At 38.4% G+C, this 20,998-nt stretch overlaps 1 protein-coding gene across 1 annotated transcript in view; it reads right to left on the bottom strand.

Moving 5' to 3' along the window:
* OCA2 (OCA2 melanosomal transmembrane protein) overlaps window positions 1-20,998 on the bottom strand; it is a 435,982-nt gene that overhangs the window by 224,571 nt on the left and 190,413 nt on the right. The window contains exon 19 of the mRNA XM_077868273.1: window positions 3,301-3,428. Within this exon, the coding sequence (XP_077724399.1) occupies window positions 3,301-3,428 (128 nt within the window). The remainder of the gene's footprint in view (window positions 1-3,300; window positions 3,429-20,998) is intronic.

Here is a 20,998-nt window from a genome sequence, read left to right as displayed (position 1 = left end):
AGAAGTAATTTATTATTAATCCAAAATAGACTGTAATAAATTAAGATGCATATCTTAACTCCTACTCTAACCATAGAAAATAATGCTTAAAATATGGTTAAGAAAAAAGAAATGAAGAGAACTTAAATACAAAAGAAAATATTTATTTAACACAAAGAAAGGAACAAAAAAGAAATGAGATAGCAAAAACAAGTAGCAAAATGGCAGATAAAAACTCAACAATAAAATAATTTTATTAAATATGAATGGATTAAACATTTCAATCAAAAGAAAAATTGCCAAACTGGATTTTTTAAAAAATGATATCCCATACAAACAGTAAACAAAAGACTAAAGTGTCTATATCAATATCAGTCAAAATAGACCCCAGTACAAAAATATTACTAAAGAAAAGGAGGGACTATTAATAATGAAAGAAGCTCTATTCATTGAATGATAAAGTAATTCTAAAATATATGTGCCTAACTACAGATCCTCAGGATACATAAAACAAAATGAATACCCTTGAAAGAAAAAATACACAATTAAGTAATAATGAAGACTTCAATATCCCAATCTCAATAATTGATAGAACCACACATGTGATGTGTAAGACTTAAAACTGTTAACAAGCATGACATATTTGACATTTAATTTGACATTTGACATTCCACCAAAACAACAGCAAAGGACACAAACTTTTCAAGCATAAGTGGAATGTTCTCCAGGAAAGACCAAATACTAGACCACAAAACTGAAGTGATGGGAAACACTACTGAATTAAAGACATATCCCTCATGAATATATAAAACAAATTCAACAATTATACACCATGACCAAGTGAGATTTATTCTAAGAATACAAAATATATTTAACATCTGAAAATTCATTAATATAGTATGCCATGTTAATAGATTCAAATTAATAGAATCAAGGATAAAAATCACATGGTCATCTCCATAGATAGACAAGGATTTTTCAAAATCCAAATACATTTGGAACTTTTTCAACCTGATAAAGAGCTGCTATTAAAAAAAACAAAACCCCTGCAACAAACATTATGCACAATAATGAAAAACTGAATGCTTTGCCCCTAAGCTCAGGTACAAGGCATGGATGTCAATGCTCACCACTTCTATCCAACACTGAACTGGAAGTTCTAGCCAACAAGACAAGAGAAAAAGAAAGAAGGGAATATAGGAAAGAGAGGAAGGTGAGAATGTGAGCTAGTTAGTTGCATCCAGATCAGAAAAAGAAGAAATTAAAATGTCTTTATTTGCAAATGATATGGAAGAAAATTCTAAAGAATCCAAAAATAACTACTAGATTAATAAATGAGTTGAATAAGGTCACAGGATAAAACATCAATATAAAAATTAATCGTATTTCTATATAATGGCAAAGTACAATCAGAATCCAATCATATATTTGATGGAAGACTAATATACAGAATATACAAAGGACTATTATGATTTTAAAAAAACAAATGTAAAGTGGTAAAAAGTTTGAATAGAAATTTACTGAACATATAAAAATGACTAATAACATGATCTTGAATATCACAATGAGATACCACTTCACACCTACTAGAATGTCTAATAATTAAAAAGAAAGGCAATAGGTGATAGTGAGAATGTAGAGAAACTAGAATCCTATTATATTGCTGGTGAGAATGTAAAATGTATATAGCCACTTTGGAAAACATTTTGGCTGTTTCTTAAGAAGCTAAACTTATGATAAATCCTAGCATATACCTCAAAGTAATGAAAATATAAATCCACACAAAGACTTATATACAAATATTTATGACAGCAATATTCATAATGTTCAAAATTGGAAATACAAATGTTCATCAGATGGTGATGGGTAAATAAAACATAGTATATCCACATAGTGAAATAAAAAAACAAAAATCAGTAGTTGCCTAAAGCTGAAGTTGGGAGTTAGAATTAATTGTAAAAGAACATGTGGGATCTTTCTAGATGATGCAAATGTTTTGAAAATTAGAAATCACTGAATTGTAAATTTAACATGGGTGAATTTTATGATACATAAATTACATCTCAATAAAGTTGCTTTAAAAATTCCATTATTTATTCCACCAACACAACAAAGTGAAGCATAAAATTGGGGAAAGTATACCCAAAATCCAAATGAGATAGCAATTTATACCTGGAGTAAACATGTAATCAAGGCAGAGATTTTCAAAATCCAATCATGAAAACAGTAACCAGAATTTCCCCATCCATATTCTATGTGCTAGTGTGAGAAGAATACCCAAAAGAAAAAAGGTGAAGTTTTTCACTAGGGAACCAAGGACCTAGAATAAAATCCACAACTCCCTGAGAGATTTGGAGAACTAAAGGAGTCACTTGATTACATCCACACAATTCATTATGAGTAAAGACAAATTACAAAAATTCAAGGGACCTAGCTTAAAGACTATTAGTGGGGGAGAGTGTCAAAGTTTTAATCCAGAGAAGAATTAAAACCAAATGGGTCTGTCATCAGCAAATTAAGGTAATTAATGTGAGACATTTGGTGTGCTTGAGGATATGCTTTAGGGAGTAGTATTTTTCTATATCAGCTAACCTTGTATTTGAGGAGGATACAAGTTCATCAAATAAGTCTCAAGAATGAACAATAATGTCATTAATTTTTGAATAAATTTTGTAACAACAAAAACCATAATTAGAACAATATATTTTACTCACTCTTCTCTTTGATGTAGTCTTTTCCATGATAACAGAATATTTACTTAGGTATTACACAAAATGAAATAGATCATCAATATAATATTATTCTGTCAATTTGCTGTAACAAATCATTCAGCTCTACAACCAACTTAGAGCAAATTCTACTTTATAGCAAATGAAATTTGAAGACGTTTACAAATCACAAAGATAATTTTTTTTAAAAAGCAACCAAAAAAATTTATCAGAAATATTTAGGTGGAGGGCAGCCTGGGTGGCTCAGCAGTTTAGCGCTGCCTTCAGCCCAGGGCGTCATCCTGGAGACCTGGGATGGAGTCCCATATAGGGCTCCCTGCATGGAGCCTGGTTCTCCCTCTGCCTGTGTCTCTGCCTCTCTCCATCTCTCTCTGTGTCTCTCATGAATAAATAAATAAAATCTTAAAAAAAAAAAGAAATATTTAGGTGGCTGAGATAAAAGCTGCTTTAACTTAAAATATTCTAATCACAACCTCCAGCATTTTCATCTTGGTGAATATGTGGAAAGACTTACAGACTTGGGCTTTTCTCATTAAAACAGGAAGTATAAACGTCAGGAAAAGATTACATTGCAAAAGTTCTAAAGTCTTACCTCCATCAGAACAAAGAGTGCTGCAAAGAATAGAAGAGTTGCCCATTCCACTCGGTGTAGAATTATCTCAAAATCATGAATATCAGCTAAAATTAGCAACCAGATGGCACCCAGAATAGCAATCCATCCTGAAAAAGAAATAAGTGCACATATAGACATAGATGTAGTTCAATTGTTAACACACTGAGTTTATAATCTTCTGATTATTTTCCTTGTTGATAAAAGTATATTCTGCAAACTGAACATATTTAAAATGTATATTTTGGCTAATGCACCCACAAAACCAATAATAAAATCAAGGTATTGAACATATTCACTGCCCTCAACAGTTTACTAATGTCTGCATTCTTGTATCTGCTCTGACTCCCCTGTAACCCCATCCTACACCCAGGAACTATTCATGTATTTTCTTTCACTACAGATTATATTTTCTATGAATACAATCATACAGTATGTGTTTTTTTGTCTGCTTCGATTTCAACACAACTATTTTAAGATTCTTCAATGTTGGCTTGTGGATCAATAGTTCATTGTTTTTTATTGTTTAGGAGTATGCCATGGGATGGCTATGGGATGATGTACATATCTATTCACTGTTGATGGGACATTTGGATTGCTTCCATTATTTGACTATTACAAACGAATGTGCTATTAAATGTCATTTTCAATTATCTATATGTACATATGTTTTCAGTTCCCTTGAATAAATAACTGGAAATGGATTAGTTGATTATATGATAGATTAGTATTATAGAATTTTTATGTTTTATGAAATTCTGAAACTGTTTTCCAAAATGGTTGTAACATTTTACTGCCCCACCAACAGTATATGAGAATTCTGTTCCCCTAGATTTTCAACACTAAGTCAGCCTTTTTTTAATGTTTGACCTTCCAATGAGTAAGAAGTATCAAATCTCATACTGCAATGAGTATGAAGGGTATTTTTTGTAGTTTCAATTTGCATTTCTCTAATGCCTAATGATGTTGAGTGTTTTCTCATATAGCTATTTGCCAACCATAGATCTTCTTTTTTTAATTTTTTGTTCAAATGGTCTGCTCATTTTTTTTAATGAGTAGGGCAAATATAATCCAAAATAATAGAAGAAAAGAAAGAATAAGGATTGGAGCAGGAATCAGTGAAATAGAAAATATTAGAGGAAAGCAATGAGATCAATTTGGTTCTTAGAGAAAACCAAAAAGGTTGATAAAGCTTAGCCAATTTGAATAGGACAAAACATGAGAAGACAAAATTTGCCAAGATCAACAATAAAAACAGTGACAGGACTATAAACTCTATATACATAAAAAGAGTACTAGTTTGGTGTGCCTAAGTGGCTCAGCCAGTTAAGTGCACAACTCTTGATTTTGGCTCAGGTCATGGTCATGGGATCAAACCCTATGTCAGGCTACATTCTCTACCCTGCCCCCCCCCTTTACCTCACTCTCTCTCTAAAATAAATATTTTTAAAAAAAAAAAAAGAGTACTAGTTTTCTACACCTGCCATAACAAATTATCACACGTGTATGGCTCAAAATAAAACCTACTCCTTATATAACAATTTTCTTAGGTCAGAAGTATGGTGGACTCAGCTACATTTCTGACTAGAACCTCATCAAGACAAAAATCAAAGTGGTGGCAGGACTGAATTCTTTTCTGGAGGCTCTAGGAAAGAATCTGCTTTCTTGTTCATTCAAGTTGTTGACATAATTCAATTCTTTGCATTTGTAAGACTGAGGCCCCAATTCCCTCACTGGCTGTCACCCAGGAGTTGTTCTCACTTCTAGAGACCACTCACGTTCCCTAGGACATGACCCCTACCTTCATCTATCATCAAAGCCAGCAATGGTAGGTCAAATCCCTCTCACACTTCAAATCTCTCTTGCCTCTCTTCTGTCTTATCTCTCTAACTCTTCTGTCTTCCACTTCTACCTTTAAGGGTCCATGTGATTACACTGGGCCCAGCTAGATAATCCAGGAAAATCTTATATTAAAGTCCCTTTGCCACACAACATAACACATACAAGCAGTAAAACATCAGGAATTAAGAGTTAAACACCTTTAAGGGACCATGTATGGATTTATTTGGAAAGAGCATTTTAACAATGCTCTCATCTATGAATATGGTATATATCTCCATTTATTTAGATCTTCTATATAAAGGTTTTTCTAAGGATGCTCTCTAGAAATCCCAGGCATCTTTTGTGTTGAGATTAACAAATTGATTCTGAAATTAATGTGGGAATGCAAAGGACCTATGATAGCCAATATGACCTTGAGAAAGAAGAACAAAGTTGAATAATACACACTATTTCACACCAAGACTTATTATAAAGCTACAATAGTCTAACAGTGTAGTATCGCAACAGTATATAGTCACTCTGATCAATAGAGAATCCAGAAATACACTCCTACATTCATGGCCAATTGATTATCTTTCTTCTTTTTAAATAAAATTTTATTTATTTATTCATGAGAAACAGAAAGAGAGGCAGAGACATAGGCAGAGGAAGGAAGCAGGCTCCCTGCAGGGAGCCCAATGTGGGACTCAATCCCGGGACTCCAGGATCACACCCTGAGCCGAGGGGAGACACTCAACTACTGAGCCACTCAGTAATCCCATGCCAATTGATTTTCAACAAAGGTTCAGTGACAGTTCAGTGAAGAAATAGTAGTTTTTCCACAAATGCTGCTGGAGGAATTGGATAATCATATAAAAACAAAAAAGATTTTTACTCTGATCCGATCATTGAATTATATACAAAAGTTAACTAAGTGGATCATAAGTCTAAATGTAAAATTTATAACTATAAAACTTCTAGAATAAAATATAGAAGTCTCTTAATCTTTGGGAAAGTTTTCTTGGATACAACACTAAAAGCATGATCTACAAAAGGAAATTTTCATTAATTTGACTTCACACTTCTCAAATGTCACTGTTACATAAATCTCAAGACAAGCCACAGAGTTGGAGAGAAATTTGGAAATTATCTATCTCATAAAGGAATCCTCATATCCAGAATATATTCCTCAAAATTCTCAAAACTCAACATTACAAACAACTCCATTAAAATGGAGAATGTTTTGAATAAACACCTCACCAAATATATAAGGATGGCAAATAAGCACATGAAAATATGCTCAATATCACAAATCATCAGGAAAATGCAAAGCAAAACCATACATACCTTACTGCATGCCTTAGAATGTGTAAAACAAAAAGCACTAAGTGTAGACTAAGTGTAGTCTAACTGTAGACAACGATTTGGAGAAATGGAACTCTCATATATTGCTGATAGAATTGTGAAATATTACTTTGGAAAACAGTCTTGCAGTTTTTAAAAACATTGCCCATAAGTCTACCAAATATCCAACGATTCCACTTTGGGGTATTAACTCAAGAGAAATTAAATCTTATGATGAAAGAAAGAATTGAACACGAACATTCATTATAGTTTCAGCTCTAATTGTAAAAAACTAGAAACAAACCAAATGCACAACAACAGGTAAATGGATACATGAGTTGTGGCATATTCAATTCATAGAATACTATTCAGCCAATAAAAGGGAAGGAAATATTGATGTACACCACCACATGGATGAATCTCATAATAATTATGCTAAGAGTCCAGACTGAGAAATATTACTAATTACACACCCTTCTACATAAAACTCTAAAAAATGCAGATAGTAGGGTCTGAAAAGCTATAGCTCATTGGTCAAATCTGGCTCAGTGTATGTTGTTTCTTTATGATTTTTTTTCTTTTTTAAATTTCATTTATTGGAATTCACTTTGCAAACATATAGCATAACACCCAGTGCACATCCCGCCAAGTGCCCCCCCTCAGTACCCATCACCAGGCACCCCCACCCCCTGCCCACCTCCCCTACGACTACCCCCTTGTTCATTTCCCAGAGTTAGGTATCTCTCAATTTTTATCACCCCCACTGATATTTTGACTCATTTTCTCTCCTTTCCCTTTATTCCCTTAAACTGACTTTTATATTCCCCAAATGAATGAGACCATATAATGCTTGCCCTTCTCCAATTGACATATTTCACTCAGCATAATACCCTTGAGGTCCATCCACGTCAAAGCAAAAGGTGGGTATTAGTCATATCTAATGGCTGAGTAATACTCCATTGTATAGAAAAACCACATCTTCTTTATCCATTCACCTTTCTTTTTTTTTTCCATTCATCTTTCAATGGACACCGAGGCTCCTTCCACAGTTTGGCTATAGTGGACATTGCTGCTATAAACATTGGGGTGCAGGTGTCCCGGCGTTTCATTGCATCTGTATCTTTGGGGTAAATCCCCAGCAGTGCAATTGCTGGGTTGTAGGGCAGGTCTATTTTTAACTCTTTGAGGAACCTCCACACAGTTTTCCAGAGTGGCTGCACCAGATCACATTCCCACCAACAGTGCAAGAGGGTTCCCCTTTCTCCACATCCTCTCGAACATTTGTTGTTTCCTGTTTTGTTAATTTTCCCCATTCTTACTGGTGTGAGGTGGTATCTCATTGTGGTTTTGATTTGTATTTCCCTGATGGCAAGTGATGCGTAGCATTTTCTCATGTGCTTAAGGCCATGTGTATGTCTTCCTCTGTGAAATTTTTGTTCATGTCTTTTGCCCATTTCATGATTGGATTGTTTGTTTCTTTGCTGTTGAGTTTAATAAGTTCTTAATAGATCTTGGAAACTAGCCCTTTATCTGATACGTCATTTGCAAATATCTTCTATCATTTGGTAGGTTGTTTTTTAGTTTTGTTGACTGTTTATTTGCTATGCAGAAGCTTCTTATCTTGATGAAGTCCCAATGATTCATTTTTGCTTTTGTTTCTCTTGCCTTCATGGATGTATCTTGAAAGAAGATGCTGTGGCCAAGTTCAAAAAGGGTGTTGCCTGTGTTCTCCTCTAGGATTTTGATGGATTCTTGTCTCACATTTAGATCTTTCATCCATTTTGAGTTTATCTTTCTGTATGGTGTAGGAGAATGGTCTAGTTTCATTCTTCTGCATGTGGATGTCCAATTTTCCCAGCACCATTTATTGAAGAGACTCTTTTTTCCAGTGGATACTCTTTCCTGCTTTGTCGAATATTAGTTGACCATAAAATTGAGGATCCACTTCTGGAATCACTATTCTGTTCCATTGATCTATGTGTCTGTTTTTGTGCCAGTACCACACTGTCTTGATGACCACAGCTTTGTACTACAACCTGAAATCTGGCATTGTGATGCCCCCAGCTATGGTTTTCTTTTTTAATATTCCACGGGCTATTCGGGGTCTTTTCCTATTCCACACAAAACTTAAGATGATTTGTTCCATCTCTCTGAAGAAAGTCCATGGTATTTTGATAGAGATTTCATTAAATCTGTAAATTGCCCTGGGTAACATTGACATTTTCACAATATTAATTCTTCCAATCCATGAGCATGGAATATTTTTCCATCTCTTTGTGTCTTCCTCAATTTCTTTCAGAATTGTTCTGTAGTTTTTAGGGGATAGATCCTTTACCTCTTTGCTTAGGTTTCTTCTTAGGTATCTTATGCTTTTGGGTGCAATTGTAAATGGGACTGACTCCTTAATTTCTCTTGCTTCAGTCTCATTGTTAGTGTATAGAAATGCCACTGATTTCTGGGCATTGGTTTTGTATCCTTCCACATTGTTGAATTGCTGTATGAGTTCTAGCCATCTTGGGGTGGAGTCTTTTCGGTTTTCTATGTACAGTATCATGTCATCTGCTAAGAGGGAGAGTTTGACTTCTTTGAAAATTTGAGTGCCTTTCATGTCTTTTTGTTGCCTGATTGCTGAGGCTAGGACTTCCAGTATATGTTGAATAGCAGTGGTGAGAGTGGACATCCCTGTCTTGTTCCTGATCTTAGCTAGGGGAAAGGCTCTCCGTGTTTCCCCACTGAGGATGATATTTGCTGTGGGCTTTTCATAGATGGCTTTTAAGATGCTGAGGAATGTTCCCTCTATCCCTACACTTTGAAGAGTTTTGACCAGGAATGGATGTTGTACTTTGTCAAATTCTTTCTCTGCATCTGTTGAGAGGATCATGTGGTTCTTTTTTTTTTTTCTCCTCCTGATATGATCAATCACATTGATTGCTTTAGGAGTGTTGAACCAACCTTGCCTCCTGGGGATAAATCCCACTTGGTCATGGTGAATAATCTTCTTAATGTACTCTTGGATCCTATTGGCTAGTATCTTGTTGAGAGTTTTTGCATCCATGTTCATCAGGGATATAGTCTATAATTCTTTTTGGTGGAGTCTTTGCCTGGTTTTGGAATTAAGGTGATTCCGGTCTCATAGAACGAGTTTGGAAGGATTCGAGCTCTTCTATCTTTCCGAACAGCTTTAGGAGAATAGGTATGGTTTCTTCTTTAAACGTTTGCTAGAATTCCCCTGGGCAGCCATCTGGCCCTGGATTTTTGTGTCTTGGGAGGTTTTTGATGACTGCTTCAATTTCCTCCCTGGCTACTGGCCTGTTCAGGTTTTCTATTTCTTCGTGTTCCAGTTTTGGTAGTTTGTGGTTTTCCAGAAATGCGTCCATTTCTTCTAGATTGCCTAATTTATTGGCGTATAGCTGCTCATAATAAGTTTTTTAAATCGTTTGAATTTCCTTGGTGTTGGTAGTGATCTCTCCTTTCTCATTCTTGATTTTATTGAGTCTTCTCTCTCTTCTTTTTAATAAGGCTGGCTAAATGGCTTATGTACCTTATTAATTTTTTCAAAGAACCAACTCCTGGTTTTGTTAATCTGTTCCACATTTCTTCTGGTCTCCATTTCAATGAGTTCTGCTCGAATCTTTATTAACTCTCTTCTTCTGCTGGGTGTAGGATCTATTTGCTGTTTTTTCTCCAGCTCCTTTAGGTGCTAGGTTAGCTTTTGTATATGAGTTATTTCCTGTTTTTGGATGGCTGCTTGTATTGCAATGTATTTCCCCCTCAGGACTGCTTTTGCTATATCCCAAAGATTTTGAGTGGTTGTATCTTCATTTTCATTAGTTTCCATGAATCTTTTTAATTCTTCTCTAATTTCCTGGTTGACTCTTTCATCTTTTAGCAGGATGATCCTTAACTTCCACGTGTTTGAAATCCTTCCAAGCTTCTTGTGATTTAGTTCTAATTTCAAAGCATTATGGTCTGCAAATATGCAGGCGATGATCCCAATCTTTTGGTATCGGTTAAGACCTGATTTGTGACCCAGTATGTGGCCTATTTTGGAGAAAGTTCCAAATGCATTTGAGAAGAATGTGTATTCAGCTGCGTTTGGATGTAAAGTTCTGTAAATATCAGTGAAATCCATCTGGTCCAGTGTATCATTTAAAGCTCTTGTTTCTTTGGATATGTTGTGCTTAGAATACCTGTCGAGGTGGATATCCCCACGCAGACGGGAGCCTTTGGCATCCTTGCGGAGCACGTGCCCACCTTGTAGGTCCTGCAGCTGGGCTGGTGGTTGTCCACGCCGAGGATGGCACCATCTCCAAATACTTCGTGAGCAGTGGCTCAGTCATGGTGAACGCTGATTCCTCAGTGCAGTTGCTGGCTGAAGAGGCTGTGACACTAGACATGCTGGATGTGGGGGCAGCCAAGATGAATCTGGAGAAGGCGCATTCGGAGCTGTCAGGGGCAGCGGATGAGGCTTCCAGGGCTGAGATCCAAATCCGCAACGAGGCCAACGAGGCCCTGGTGAAAGCTCTCGAGTAGGCGGTGCGTGGCCCTTGCTATTAGGGAAACCGAGGCCCAGGCCCCTGGCAGGCTGGGCCAGCTCCCATGGGTCCAGAGTGATGGCGGGAGGCGGGATGGGCGGAAGGTGAGCAAGCCTCTAGAGGGATGCGTCCCATGCAGGGCGCGGTCTTGTGGAAGCTGGCCCCCAGGGGGCAGCCCCATTAAGCTTCCTGCCGGGAGCAGCCTCGTCAAACCCGGGAAGCTGAGGCTCCTTGCGGGGGTTGGGGCTGCTGACTGGGGCTGAGCTCAGAGACCTTGCTCTGCTTTTTTTTTGGGGGGGGGGTTACCCCCACCGTGGGCTCACTGTGCGCCCCCACCATCCCTCTGGCCCCATAGACCCTGGCGTGGAGACCCACTCCCAGCCACTTCCATGGGACAGCCTGTCCCCAACTCGAGCTTTCCATTAAAAACCGGGGACCTAAAAAAAAAAAAAAAAAAATACCTGTCGATTGTACAGAGCGCTACATTCAAATCACCAAGTCTAAGTGTAGTATTATTATAAGTATGTCTTAACTTTGATTATTAATTTATTGATATACTTTGCAGCTCCCACATTTGGGGCATAAATATTGATGATGGTTAGGTCCTCTTGTTTGATAGATCCTTTTTTTTTTTTTTCGATGGATCCTTTAAGTATGATATACTGTCCTTCTTCATATCTTACTACCATCTTTGGGAGAAACTTTAATTTATCTGATATAAGAATGGCTACCCCTGCTTTCTTTTGAGGACCATTTGAATGGTAAATGGTTCTCCAACCTTTCATTTTCAGGATGTAGGTGTCCTTACATCTATATGAGTCTCTTGTAGACAGCAAATAGATGGGTCTTGCTTTTTTATCCAGTCTGAAACCCTGCACCTTTTGATGGGGTCATTAAGCCCGTTCACGTTCAGAGTTATATTGAAAGATATGAATTTAGTGTCATCATGATATCTATTCAGTCCCTGTTTTTGTGGATTGTTTCCTTGGACTTCCTCTTTCTTTTACAGAGTCCCCTTTAATATTTCTTGCACAGCTGGTTTGGTGGTCACATATTCTTTCAGTTTTTGCCTATCTTGGAAGCTCTTTATCTCTCCTATTCTGAATGAGAGCCTTGCTGGATAAAGTATTCTTGGCTGCAGGTTCTTCTCATTTAGGACCCTGAATATATCCTGCCAGCCCTTTCTGGCCTGCCAGGTCTGTAGAGAAGTATGCTGTTAACCTAATACTTCTCCCAATAAAGGTTAGGGATCCCTTGTCTCTTGCTGCTTTAAGGATCTTTTCTTTATCTTTGGAATTTGCAAGTTTTGCTATTAAATGTTGAGGTGTTGAATGGTTTTTATTGATTTTAGCTGGGGACCTCTCAATCTCGTGGATCTGAATGGCTGTTTCCCTCCCCAAATTAGGGAAGTTCTCAGCTATGATTTGTTCAAATATGCTTTCTGGTCCTCTGTCCCTTTTGGCGCCCTCGGGAAACCCAATTAAACGTACATTTTTCCTATTGAGGCTGTCGTTTATTTCCCTTAACCTATCCTCATGATCTTTTAATTGTCTTTCTCTTTTTTCCTGAGCTTCCTTCCTTGCCGTCAACTTGTCTTCTATGTCACTCACTCGTTCTTCTACATCATTAACCCTCATCGTTAGGACCTCCAGTTTGGATTGCATCTCATTTAATTGATTTTTAATTTTGGCCTGATTAGATCTAAATTATGGAGTCATGAAGTATCTTGAATCTTTTGTGCTTTTTTTTTTCTAGAGCCATCAGTATCCTCTGATTCTATATACTGTAAATTCCTCAACTTTCCCTGGAACTTTCTAGTGCTGCTTGGTGAAGAACTTGCTCTTCTCCTGTCCCTTCAGCTGGTCTTCTGGGGCAGGGGCCTGCTGTGCTGATTCTCAGGTGTGTACACCTGGGGGAGCTGCCCAGCCCCCTGCCAGGTGTACAGCTCAGTGGGAGCTGTTTATCCTGTGAGGCTCCTGCTCCCTGGCAGCCCTTCTCAGCCCCAGGCACAAGGTGACACAATGAGGAACAACAACAGTGGTGGCAGCAGCCAGGTCTCCAGCCCTGGAGTCAGCTCCAGCAGTAACTACCACAGCCGACGCTTGGGCTCTTCCCGGGCCTTGCCGGGCATGCGCTCCAGCCCTTTCTGGCTGTGTGGCACACTCTCCCCCAGGGCACAGTTCCTCTGTTAGTGCCCCCTGGGATCCTGAGGGCTCCTCTGCCCCTCCTGGGGTCCTTGCTGAGCTCCCGGCTAGGGCCTTTCTCTCTGGGAAGGTTGGTAAAGCTCCTGCATCTCCGAGCCTGGGCTTTCTTGTCCTGGGGGCACTCGCCGTGGGCCTTAGCCTGGTTCTTGCAGGGGCACCTCCCCCTTGGATGCTTATTTATTTATTTATTATTTTTTTTTCTGTCTTCCTACCTTGATAGAAGTGCAAACTCTTCTCTCTGTAGCATTCCAGCTGTTCTCTCTTTAAATCTCAGGCCAAATTCATAGGTTTTCAGGATGATTTGAAAGTTTTCTAGGTAAGTTGGTGGGGACGGGTGACTTGGGAAATCCTACTCTTCCACCAACTTGCCCCACCTCCCCACTGTCTGTTTTTATAAATAAATTTTTATTGGAATGTATCCACAGTGATTTTTGTATATTTTTTCTATGACTGTTTTAGCACTACCACAGCAGCATTCAGTATTTGCAGCAGTATTTGTATATGGCCTTACATTGCTTCAAATACTATCTCTGGCCCTTTTCAAAACAGTTTGCCAAACCTGATCTATAGTAACAGAAAACAGATCAAAGATTGCCCGGGGAGAAACTGGTGATGGGAAGATTGAAGCAAAGTAGGAGGACCCTAGACTCATCTCATTCCATGAATACAACTAGATAACTATCAAATCATCCTAAATACCCCCAAAATCGACCTGAAGACTGTCAGAACAAACTCCAAAACTAAAGATAGAGAAGAGGTCACATAGACGAGGTAGGAAGTACAGAGACAGGCTTGGGAGAGAAACAGATCGTGGTCAATGAGGTGGGGAGGCAGCCACAGTCATGGAGAAGGGCAAGAGACAGACAACCACATGGGAGAACCCACACTAGGAAGAGGAATCCCCATAGCAATTGGCTTGAAAGAGAGGGGGCCTGAATTTTGTGAGTTCTTGCAGCCAGCAGGACTTAAAGCTTGAAATTTTAAAGTTCAGTAGACTTGGCTGGGATTGAGCCTGGAGGGTATTGGGGCCACCCTTGGAAAGAAGGCGAGGCAAACATCCTGCCGACATACAGCATTGAAAAGACTATCTGAAGAGTGCCTGGGCACAGAGTAGGGGAGGTTATTTACTCATCTCAGAGCATGTCCAAAAGAGGCAGTGCTCATGGAAAGATACCCCCTTGGGAGCAAAGGAACTGGTATGCATCATTTTCCTTCCCCACCCCTCAACATTAGCACAGAGCCACATACAGGACACAGAGCAGCACTAACACTCACTACCTCACTTGGTTACACCAAGCTATGCCTCCCAAAAGTGCTCTAGTGAAACCACCCTTCACAGTCATGCTTGCCTCAGTCCCAGCACCTGTGGTCCCCTGCCCCCAGAAGACAAACACAAACCTCTGCATACACCATGTCTCCCGACCTGGGAGTTTTGCACGGCCGTGGTTCCAGCAGCAGTGGTTAAGAGGTCTCATTTCACAAGCAGACCAAAATACAACTAGTTAAAATATGCCATATTCAGGGGATCCCTGGGTGGCGCAGCGGTTTGGCGCCTGCCTTTGGCCCAGGGCGCGATCCTGGAGACCCAGGATCGAATCCCACATCGGGCTCCCGGTGCATGGAGCCTGCTTCTCCCTCTGCCTATGTCTCCGCCTCTCTCTCTCTCTGTGAGTATCATAAATAAATAAAAAAATTTAAAAAAAAATATGCCATATTCAGCTCAGGGACCAAACACTGCCCACAAAAGACAAGAAGAACCTCTGAAAATGACTAGCCTGGAGGATAAAGTGGCAAGGACACAAAAGCAGAGTGTACACAGCACACATTGGACATGCTTAGTGAACACCAGGCCCTGGGGAACAAGGGGCATTACAAGGTAGAGCAATCCTGGATATCTTCTTCATAAGGCCACTACCTTCAAGAACAAAGGACACATCTGAGTTCTATAACACATAGAAACAGGCACAGAGATTTAGAGAAAATGAGAAGATAGAGATATTTGTCCCAAATGAAAGAACAGGACAAGGCCATGGCCAGAGATCTAAGCAAAACAGATATAAGTAACATCTCTGGTGGAGCAATGACCAGAGATCTAAGCAAAACAGATATAAGTAACATCTCTGGTGGAGCAATGACCATAAGGATACTCAATGAACTTGAGAAAAGAGTGGAAGACATCAGTGAGACTCAACACAGAGATAAAAGTGTCAGAGATGAAGAGTGCAATAAATGAGATTCGAAACATACTTGATAAAATAAATAGTAGGCTGGAAGAGGCAGAAGAATAAATTAATGACCTAGAAGACAGAGTAATGAAAATAATCAAGCTGAACAAAAGACAGAAAAAAAGAATTACATAAAATGAGAATAGACTCTGTGAATGTAATAACATTCATATTTTAGGAGTCCCAGAAGAAGAAGAGAGAGAGAAGCAGGAAATAAAATTTACTTGAAGAAATAATAACTAAAAACTCCCCTAATCTGGGGAAGAAAACATAACCAGATCAGGGAGGCACAAAGAAACCCAACAAAATCAATGGATAAATTTCTAGAAGAATATAAGCTACCAAAAGTGAAACAGGAAGAAATAGAAAACATAAACAAAGATATTGAATCAGTAATCAAAAAACTTCCAACAAACAAAAATCCAGGGCCAGATGGCTTCACAGGTGAATTATATCAAACACTTAAAGAAGAATTAATACCTATTCTTCTCAAACCATTCCCCAAAAAACAGAAAAGGAAGGAAGACTTCCAACTCATTCTATGAGGTCAGCATTACCCAGAAACTGAACCAGATAAAGACTCCACTAAAAAAGGGAGTAATACACCAATATCCATGATGAACATGGATGCAAAAATTCTCAAAATATCAGCAAACCGAATCCAACATTACATTTAAAAAAATTATTCATCATGATAAAATGGGATTTATTCCTGGGTTTCAAGCATGGTTCAATATTCACAAATCAATCAGTGTGATATTTCACATCAATTAAAGAAATGATAAGAATCATATAATCATTTCAATAGATGCAGAAAAAGCACTTGACAGAGTACAACATCGACTAATGATTAAAAAAAAAAAAAACTCAACAAAGCAGATTTAAAGGGAACATACTTCAACATAATAAAGACCATCTACAAAAAAAACAGCTAAGATCATCCTCAGTGGGGGCAAACTGAAAACTTTTCCTCTACAATCAGGAACAAAACAGGATGTCCATTCTCACCATTGTTATTGAACATAGTACTGGCAGTCCTAGCCTCAGCAATCAGACAATAAAAGAAATAAAAGGTATCCAAATCAGCAAGAAAGAAGTAAAATTTTCACTATTTGCAGGTGACATGATACTCTATGTAAAAAAACTCAAAAGACTCTAAAAACTAGCTAGAACTGATATACAAATTCAGTAAACTCACAAAATACAAAAATCAATGTACAGAGATCTGTTGATTTCTCCACAACAATAATGAAGCAGAGAAAGAGAAATTAAGGAATCAATCCCATTTACAATTGCACTAAAAAACCATAAGATAATAATAATACACCTAACTAAAGAGGTGAAAGACCTATACTCTGAAAACTATAAAACACTTAGAAATTAAAGAGATATCTGGATGGCCCAGTCAGGTAAGTGGCTACCGTCAGCTCAAGTCATGGTCTCAGGGTGCTGGGATCAAGCCCTAGTAAAGCCTGTTTCTTTTTCTCCTTCTCCCTCTGCCCCTCCCCCTGCTTGTGCTATCTCATAAATAAATAAATAAATAAATAAATAAATAAATAAATAAATAAATAAAATATTTTTTAAAAAAGAAATTGAAGATGATACAAAGAAATGGAAAGGTATTCCATGCTCATGGATTGGAAGAACAAACACTGTTAAAATGTCTATACTATACCAAAGCAATTTACAGATTCAATGCAATCCCTATCAAAACACCAAGAGCGGGGATCCCTGGGTGGCTCAGCAGTTTGGTGCCTGCCGTTGGCTCAGGGCGCGATCCTAGAGTCCCAGGATCAAGTCCTGCATCGGGCTCCCGGCGTGGAGCCTGCTTCTCCCTCCTCCTGTGTCTCTGCCTCTCTCTCTGTGTGTCTATCATAAATAAATAAATAAATAAATAAATAAATAAATAAATAAATAAATCTTAAAAAAAAAAAAAAACACCAAGAGCATTTTCCACAGAGCTAGAACAAACAATCCTCAAATTTTTGTGGAAACATAAAAGACCCAAAATAGCCAATCTTGAAAAAGAAAAGCAAAGCTGGAGGCATCACAATTCTGGATTTCGAGTTATATTAGAAACCTGTGATAATAAACACAATATGTTTCACAAAAGTAGACACATAGATGAACAGAATAGAACAGAAAACCCAGAAACAAACCAATAACTATATGGTCATTTAACCTTCAAGGCAGGAAAGAATATCCAACGGAAAAAAGTCTCTTCAACCAATGGTGTTAGGAAAACTGGGTAGCAACTGGCAAACAAATGAAACTGGGCCTCTTTCTTACACCATATACAAAAATGGATGAAAATCCTAAATGTGAGACCTGAAACCATCAAAATCCAAGAGAAGAACACAGGCAGTAAATTCTTTGACATTGGTCATTGCAACTTCTTATTAGATATATCTTCTGAGGCAAGGGAAACAAAAGTAAAAAAGAAACTATTGGGACTTCAAAATAAAAAGCTTCTGTACAGTTCAGAAAACAATCAACAAAACTAAAAGGCAACCTATGGAATGGGAGAAGATATTTGCAAATACTATATCTGATAGAGGGTTAGTAACCAAACTATATAAAGAATTTATAAAACTCAACACCCAAAAACTAAATAATCCAATTTAAAAATGGGCAGAAGGGAGGAGGAGGCAAGATGGTGGAATAGGGGTCCTAATTTCATCTGGTCTCCTTAAATTAGCTAGATAACTATCAAATCATTCTGAACACCTATGAATTCAACCTGAAATGTAAGGAAAGAATGGCTGGAACTTTACAAGTAGAAAAGTGACCACTTTTTGCAAGATAGGAGGGCAGAGAAGAGAAATAGAGGAGATATATCATAAGGTAAACAGTGGGGGGGAGGGAGCCTCTCCTGGAGGCTGGCTACCAGAAAGTGATACAGCCATGCAGCTCAAAACCTGGACCTTTAGAAATCTGCTTCTGTGAGATACTTCCCTGCCTGAAAGGTACTCAGTGGTGAAGTGGGGTAGAATCACAGGTGGGACAGTGGGATTCTCAATATTCCTGGAGGCACAGAAAGAACAGGGTGCCTGAGCCCACAGAGTTCCCAAGCATTGGACAGGGGAAATAATTTTAGGTCAGTAAGCCTAGGAAGGGAGATTCTCAGCTTCCTTTGCCATAAACTTCAAAGTGCAGCCAGCTGGGGTGACTGCTCTCCTTGTTAGATCCCTGCAAAGGACTGGAATGTAGTAACCCTCCACATTCCTCCAGGAGAGATGGAGCAGGTGCACACTCCAATGGTGAATGCTCTTCATGATGGGGCCCTGCAACCAACATAAACAGAGTGACCCTCTCCTCCCTCTAGGAGTGAAGAGCAGATGTGCACACAGCAGATGAAAGCTCTGTCTCCGAGAGGCCTGCAAACTACACAAATCAGTGTCCTTCCACCTTCCCCTGGGGAGGACCTGAGGGGATAGGTACCATAGAGTCTGCACAGTATGGCACACACCAGGATCTCTCAGCTCTGGGGAGTGGCCATTTTTATTTTTCCCCGCTACAGACACATGGAAAGCCTCTAGGGAACAAACAGCTCCCACTGAACCCGGCCCCCTAGCAAGGGGTGGTGCAACTCCACCCCTGCACAGGCACTGAGAATCAGCACCACAGGCCCCTCCCTGAGAAGACCAGCTAGAAGAACAGGTAAACAGCAAGTTTACTAACCAAGCAGCGCTGGAAAACTCCACTGCTAGGGTAAAACAGTAAATAAAATTGGAGGGTTTCTTCCTTTTGATTTATCTTTCAGTTTAAAGTTCCCCATTTATTTTCTTTTTTCTCATTTCAATTAGTATCTTTTTATCAACTCTTTTTGTCTTTTTCTAAACTTTCATATTTACATGCTATAGATATATTCTTCAATTTGGATTGGATTCCTTTCACTATACTCAATTTTAATTTTTGTATATGTACTATATATATATAAGTTTTGCTGTCTTTATAATTTTGGAATTTAGTGTCCTCTAACACATAGACCTAAATACACTCAGGACCAAGTGGATAACCCTGTATTGTCCACTTGATGAGACTGTATTCTCTCTCTCCCTCTTCTTTTTCTCCCTTGTTTTCTTTTTTTCTTTTGTTTTGTTTTTGTTTTTCTTTGTCTTTTTTTCTTTTTTCTTCTAGTTCCTGACCACCTTGAATTTCTACTCGGGTCATGGTTGATATTTTTTATTCTGTTCACTTGTACAGCCATTCTTCACTGGACAAAATGACTAAAAGGAGGAATTCACAACAAAAGGAAGAACCAGAGGTAATGCTCTCTGCCACAGATCGAATGGATATGCATTTAAGTAAAATGAAAGAGATGGAATTCAGAATACCAATTATAACGTTACTAATTGGGCTTGATAAAAGCATAAGACTCTAGAAAATCTCATAGTGCAGAAATAAGACCTAATCAGGCTAAAATGAATAATACTCTGAGATGCAGCCTAAACTGGATGCTCTAACAGCTAGGGTAAATGAGACAGAAGAGAGAATAAGTGACCTAGAAGACAAGTTGATGAAAAGAAGGAAGCTGAGGAAAAGAGAATAACAACTAACAGCCCATGAGGAAAGGCTCCAAGTGATGCTATGGGGGGAGGGGGGGAAGCATCCAAATTATTGGAATTCCTGAGGATGCAGCAGGGGAGAGAGGGTGAAGAAGGTATATTTGAGCAAATCATAGCTGAGAACTTCCCTAAAAATCATGATTTTTTAAGAATATATTATGAGCAAATATATGCCAACAAATTAGGCAACCTGGAAGAAATGGATGCATTCCTAGAAATCTATAATCTACCAAAACTAAAATAGGAAGAAAGCGAAAATCTGAACAGACCCTTATTCAGCAAGGAAATTGAAGCAATCATCAAAAAAACACAAGAGTCCAGGGCCAGATGGCTTCCCAGGGGGATTCTACCAAACATTTATTTATTTTTTTTTCTACCAAACATTTATAGGAGAATTAAAATTTATCTATTTTCTGAAGCTGTTTCAAAAAACTGAAATGGAAGGAAAACTTCCAAATTCTTTCTATGAGGTTATCATTACCTTGATTCCTAAGCCAAAGACCCCACCAACAAGGAGAATTATAGATCAATGTCCCTGATGAACATGGAGGCCAAAATTCTAAGATACCAACCAATAGGGTCCAAAGTACATTAAAAGGATTATTTACCACAACCAAGTGGAATTTATCCCTGGAATGCAAGGATGGTTCAACATCCACAAATCTATCAACATGATAGACCACATTAATAAAAGAAAAGACAAGAATCATATGATCCACTCAACAGATGCAGAAAAATCATTTGACAAAATGCAGCATCCTTTCTTGATTAGCACTCTTCACAGTGTAGGGATAGAGGGAACATACCTCAGTATCATAAAAGCCATTTATGAAAAGCCCACAGCAAATACAATTCTCAATGGGGAAAAATCCAAGAGCTTTCCCCCTAAGAATAGGAACATGACAGGGATGCCCCCTCTCACCACTGTTGTGAGTACTAGAAATCCTAGCCTCAGCAATCAGAACAAAAAGAAATAAAATGCA

This window comes from Canis aureus, chromosome 2 (assembly GCF_053574225.1).
Source record: "Canis aureus isolate CA01 chromosome 2, VMU_Caureus_v.1.0, whole genome shotgun sequence".
NCBI classification, from domain to species: domain Eukaryota; kingdom Metazoa; phylum Chordata; class Mammalia; order Carnivora; family Canidae; genus Canis; species Canis aureus.
This window is presented reverse-complemented; position numbering and strand designations above follow the sequence as displayed.